This window comes from Octodon degus, unplaced genomic scaffold, assembly GCF_000260255.1.
Source record: "Octodon degus isolate 3935 unplaced genomic scaffold, OctDeg1.0 scaffold00122, whole genome shotgun sequence".
Lineage (NCBI taxonomy): Eukaryota > Metazoa > Chordata > Mammalia > Rodentia > Octodontidae > Octodon > Octodon degus.
The window spans coordinates 2,603,147-2,609,081 of NW_004524698.1; the positions used below are offsets into that span (position 1 = coordinate 2,603,147).

Here is a 5,935-nt window from a genome sequence, read left to right on the forward strand (position 1 = left end):
CCTGGCTGGGATTCTTCAAAGAACCACACAGTATCTTATTTACCATAGCTTTATTCTCAGCCTTACCATCTATGACAGCTTAAATGCCCCTGGGTAGCCTGCACTACCAACAGGGATGCCTCCACTCTCTCTTTCAGGAGGCTCGGTCATCAAGTGTGTGTTCTCTTTTGGGGGTGGAGATGGAAGCTGATTTGATTGAGTCACAGCAAGGAGATGGAACACACCGTTATATTTTAACCAGTATGTAAAGAAGCCTCTTATGCAATCAACTATCCAGGCCTTTCTCTTCAGAGAATTTTGTGGGGCAGCAAGTCTCTGTTGGGATGAAGCCTTTCTGCCTCGCAGTCCTTGTCGCCATCATCCTTCTATGTGAGCAGCATGGCTTTGCCTTTCAGAGGTAATTCCTGAGGTCCCTGGGCTGTGCCGCGGCCTTTCGCTCATCTGTTTGTCTCGTGCTGAATTGAGTCAGTGACTGGTCTTGGTGCAAAACGTGAAAGTCTGAGGGCAGCATCCTGCCACACTGCTCTGACAAATAAGTGTATTTCAGTACAAGAGATCATCGTTAGATATAACGTCCTTTATTCTTTTCTGGCTTAGTTTTATTACTAGGAGAACACTGGATGATAAATATATTCATGTATCTGGGGAAATGAAAGAAATGAAGTCTTTTATAAAGGTAGTTATTGGTACTGTAACACAGCACATGATTTATATTCTTCTTGTCATCATGTATAAAATATTTAAGTATGGATAACTTATTTTCATCTTGTATGTGAAATATAGGAAAAGAGTAAAGATATTAAACAGAAAATTCGGATCATGCATAGATATTCAGCATGGGACATGAAATGAGGAATATTTGTGCTTTATATTTTTTCGTTTGGCTTCTGTGACCATTTTCTTTATAGAACACACAAATACACATGTCTAATTCTTCTTTTGCTTAGTAGACTGATCATATTATGATAGTCGACCATAAACTACTTAGAAAAATGAAAAATGAACTTACCCTAAAGCACATAATACATGGAGTACATAGTTCCAGAGGGAATGTAACTTATTAACTAGTCATTTTTAGTCTTTTAAAAATTGATATTGATTTGTTTGGAATTGTCTTGTTTTTTCATTTGTTTGGCTTCTGTGACCATTTTCTTTTCTCATTATTTCTGAAACAGATGTCTCTCCTCCTGCTAAAGAAAGGCAAAGGGAGAAGGGATGCATGCAGAGGCATACCCCAGAGACAGAGAAAACCATCAAGAGCCTTTAACAAAAAATAACCATAGGACGATGGTTTACGTAACAGAGATTAACTTAGAAGCCCAAAGCTGTGTTTCTGTCTGATCGCTGAATCGTTGTTAATTCTCTTTGTTCAGTATAGTTGTCAAGTATATGCCACCAATTCCATTATGAAATAGTGATTGTTTCAGAAATGACTGAAGTGTAAAAACAGTGAGAGCAACTGGGGACTTATGACCCTACTGTAGCAATAAATCAGAAGAGTGTAACTAAGATCTTGGCTAGTTTTGATTTTTATAATTTGATAATTGTCTTTATGGTAAAGGGAGATTGAGGGAGGAAAACTGGTAACATTGTGTCCACCATGGTTACTATGCTCACTGACAGAGAGGAGAAAGAAAGAGAAGCAAAATCCATGGTTACTTAGCACCTGTGTTTGTCCCTTGATCCAGGGTTGATGCTCAGCAGTGTAATTTTTTTAATGCCTATAAGAATCTTTCTCCTCCTTCACCCCAGCCACCCCACCTTATCCCAATCCACTCTTCCCTTTATTTTTTAAATTTTGAAACTGTCTTCCTAAGTCACTAAATTGCACAGGATAGGCTCAAACTTGGAGTCCTCTTGCCTCAGTGCCCAAGAATACTGATATTACAGGCATGAGCCACTGTGTCTGTTTGTTTGTTTGTTATGTGATCTCTTTGTGTTAAGAGCTGGCCCAGACCTCCTGGCCTCAAGGGATCCTCCCACCTCAGATTCTGAGTAGCCAAGTCTGCAGGGGTCCCTCTACCTGGGCATCCAGCACATTCTAGGAATATTTTTGGGCATTTTACAAAGAAGAAAACTGAACCCCCATAAGAATAAATCCTAAGCAAATATAAAGTGCAGGATTTGGATTTAAACCCACCTTGACTTCTTTCAACTCTGTATATGGAACTTTGCCTCTAGCGGAAATTAGGAATGGACTCAGTTTAAAGGGAGGCCAGACTTAGTCCCAGTGAATTTGAAAAGACAGTGGCTTGGGAAGACTTCCACTTGGGAAGGTTGCCTGGAGGACACAGAGGGCCTCACTTACTGGCAGGTGTGCACGTGACTTCTGTGCCAGCTAGGGCCAACACACTAGGAACCGGTAGTTTTGGAGCTTTGTGCAAAGACTCACACCAGGCTGCCATCTTTGCTGTTGTTACTTTGTTTGAGCCATGATCTTGCTATATTGCCAGGTTGGCAGAAAACTCTTGGCCTCAAGCAACCCTCCTGCTTCAACCTCCGAAGTGGCTGTGGCCACAGGTGGTGCTACCTTCTCATTGTCAGGATATCCTTTTAATCCCCTAGTGAAATGAACTCCCAGGTAGGCTAAGCAGTTGCAAGACATGCTAAAAGAGTTTTGATGTCTTCTAAGTAAGTAAATAAGTGTATAGCATTTTAGTGGGACTCTATACAATGCAAGTGAAGGAGACAGACAAAAAGAAAGCAGTGAAGAAATCAGTGAATAATTTCCTCAGGCATGGTTTTCCTTACTAACTTGCTTCAGCATGTAGTCTGAAATCTTACTGGTACATATACTGGAAGAGAGAAAGTAGAATATGGCTGTAACTTAGGCGAAGACTATCATACAAAAAATGCTTAATACTTTGCATGTGCTATGGCAGCCTCCATGTGTGGTGGTGTGGTGTGTGTATGTTGGAGAGACAACTGCCTTTTGCAGACAGATGTATGTCTGAATTATACTTTTTGCCCTTTCCCTGGGAATACAATGACAAACTCATCTTTCTATGAGTAAAAATTATTTTATTTTATTTTTTATCAAATGTTTCTGAGCAAGGAACAGCCTATTATTGAAACTAAAAGAGAAATCTAATTTCACCCAGAGTGACAGCCTTTGATAAATTATTTCTGGGTGCAAGAAACCCTTCTAAAAAGAACTAATGGACTGGCTTTTCCCTAAAGCTGTTCTTGTTATTGTTTTCTTGTCATGATCATTTTCCTAATAACAGTTTGTATTCAGACAGTCTCTCCATGGCTGATTTGTAGGTGCATTCTGATAAATCTCATCAGTGAAAAGCCCTAGATCGACAACCAACAAATAAAAAATTTAAAAGACATAAATACCATATGGCAAAGAGAAAGGCAGCCAAAAAAAACCCAAAAAACAAAAAACCACATTGCCATATGCACTTGATTTTAAAAGCCAAACAGTATTAAGGGGGGAAAAAAAGAAAGAAAGAAAGAAAGAAAAAGAAAGAAAGAAAGAAAGAAAGAAAGAAAGAAAGAAAGAAAGAAAGAAAGAAAGAAAGAAAGAAAGACTAGCAAGACTCTTGTAAACAAAGTCCTTAATTTGTGTTGTGCAGTGATTATCAAAGTGCAGTCTGTCAGCAAGGACTATATTTAGAAAAAGAAAATGAGAAAAATTAGAAAGAAAAGCAGAGAAAGAACCTAAGAGGGAGTTGTTGAGGAAAATGGGCATCTGAATTATTAATGTATCACAGAAGGTGTGCTTTCTGTGGATTCTGTATATGATCTGGCTACCTGGAGACCAGTTTAGTCTCTTTCACTTGGCTCCTATTGATATATTATTTTCACCTCAGAGAAGAGACCACCAGTGGTCCTAAAACACTGTAATACATATAACAAAATTGCAGCCTTGATCTATGTTCCATTGTTCAGAAGCATCTTACCAGCTTTGTAAATGTAACATAATCCTCAGATTGTGGACAAATGTGAACCTTCTCCTGTAAACCATAGCGGGGACAGACCTTGACAAACATAATCATATTCTTTTTCTTTTCTTTTTTGGTAAGGTTTATTAATCGGGTCATCTACTTTGCAAGCAGCCTCAAATCAGAAGTCAAAATATCAGTGCCAACAAAGATATTATTTAGATATCTCAGTCTATGCAGTTAAAAGAAAAACTTTAGTTAAATTTAATAGCGTTTAAGTGAGCAAAGAATGATCTGCAAAATGATCAGCCTTCAGAAGCAGAAACTCAGAGAACTCCAGTCCTTTATGGACAGAACACAGAAGTGAAGTACCACACTGGGGATGCAGCTTAGTGGTACAGCACCTGCCTAATGAAGCCCCAGATTTAATCCCTACATGGAGTGGGGGTGAAGGACAGAAACAGAGCCTGATTGGTAATAACTCTCTGCCTTATTTGGGTATGGTCTGATCAGATGGCAGCCTATCACTAGCCGAAGCTTAGCTGCTAAGATTGGCTCAAGCTCAGTGAACTGTCACCAAAAACAAAGTCCTAAATTAGACATTTAATTTGTTTACCTACTATATCAGGTTATAGTTCCTTACTAGGAAGGTCCAGAGGCATTCTTGAAGACAAATTTATTTTCCTTGATAGGAAAACAACCCTTTCCTCTAATCTATTCCATACATACCTTTGACTCTACTCTGCTTTGTAGTCTCATCTTGCCTCGTGTATGAGTGTACAAGAGTTATGAAATTCATTTTCAGAAACTGTAAATTTGACAGAGAGTAAGGTAACTGTCATCTCACTGCCTACTTTGATTGTAGTGGTACTTTGGTCAAAATTGAGTAGAAAGAATCCAGTCTACCAGTTTGTTTGGAGATATCTCTCTATCTCTCTATCTCTCTCTATCTACTTTTTTTTTTTTTTTTTTTTTTTTTTTTTTTTTTTTTTTTTGCTTGCTTTGCCCATCTTGAGGGTGGGGCTGGTGTGGCATGTGGTGCCAGGAATTGAACCGCAGTTCCCTGTGCCTGCCTAAGTTTACTTAAGTAGGTGCTTTAGACTGCTGAGCTATCTTGCCAGCCCACAAAATATTTTTAAACTTGTAATTTTTTTCTCAGGAGTTTTCAACCTATTTTTATATTTCCTTAATGCTTTTCTCATTAAGAAAGAAAGGCACATTTGTATAACATACTTTTGGCCCTTCTTATTTAGTTGACTAATTTTGATACATTTTCTTCTTTTAATATATTAGGGTTTTCCTTATTTATTATTGTTTACTCAACATTCTTTGTACATTATTATTATTATTATTATTTATTTTTTTTGGCGGAACCCGGGATTGAACTCAGGCCCTTTCACCTGCCAGGGAAGCACTTATTCCACCGAGCCATCTCCCCAGCCCCTGTACATTATTTTTAATGATAACAAAACTCTCACTACCGTACTTCCTTGTGAGAATTAAATAAAAATGCCTCTGAAATATTTAAAAGTAAAGATCTTCTTTGGGAAGGTGGTATATCAAATTAACAACTTGCCCGAAAGAAAGAAAACTTTGTTTGTAGATAAGAAAATTCCCTTAAAATTTTACTTCCTAGTCAACACAGGACTTCTTCTGTGTGAAAATAAAACTCAACTTTCTTAGAATAATGGATAAAAGTGCCTGCTTAGGCAGAGTACAGGGGCCAGGGTGCAATCCCCTACGTGCTGTGCTGGCCCCGACCCCGGGATGCGCTGAGATGGCCATTGAGGCTGGGCATGGTGGCGCGCACCTGCAATCCTAGCACTTGGGACGCTGAACATAGGCGGATCACTACAAATCCAATCTGTGTAGAGAGACCCTGATTCAAATACATGAAGAAGAAGAAGAGGTAGAAGCAGAAGAAGAGGAGGAGGAGGAAGAGAAGAAGAAAAAGAAGAAGAAGAAGAAGAAGAAGAAGAAGAAGAAGAAGAAGAAGAAGAAGAAGAAGAAGAAGAGGAAGAGGAAGAGGAAGAGGAAGAGGAAGA

At 38.8% G+C, this 5,935-nt stretch overlaps 1 protein-coding gene across 1 annotated transcript in view; it reads left to right on the forward strand.

The window, feature by feature from the left end:
• The first annotated feature begins 262 nt into the window (after positions 1-262).
• The window catches only part of Cpb2 (carboxypeptidase B2), a 57,266-nt gene continuing 51,593 nt past the window's right edge, over positions 263-5,935 (forward strand). Inside the window, exon 1 of the mRNA XM_004640264.2 lies at positions 263-397. Within this exon, the coding sequence (XP_004640321.1) occupies positions 324-397 (74 nt within the window). The 5' untranslated portion in view covers positions 263-323. The remainder of the gene's footprint in view (positions 398-5,935) is intronic.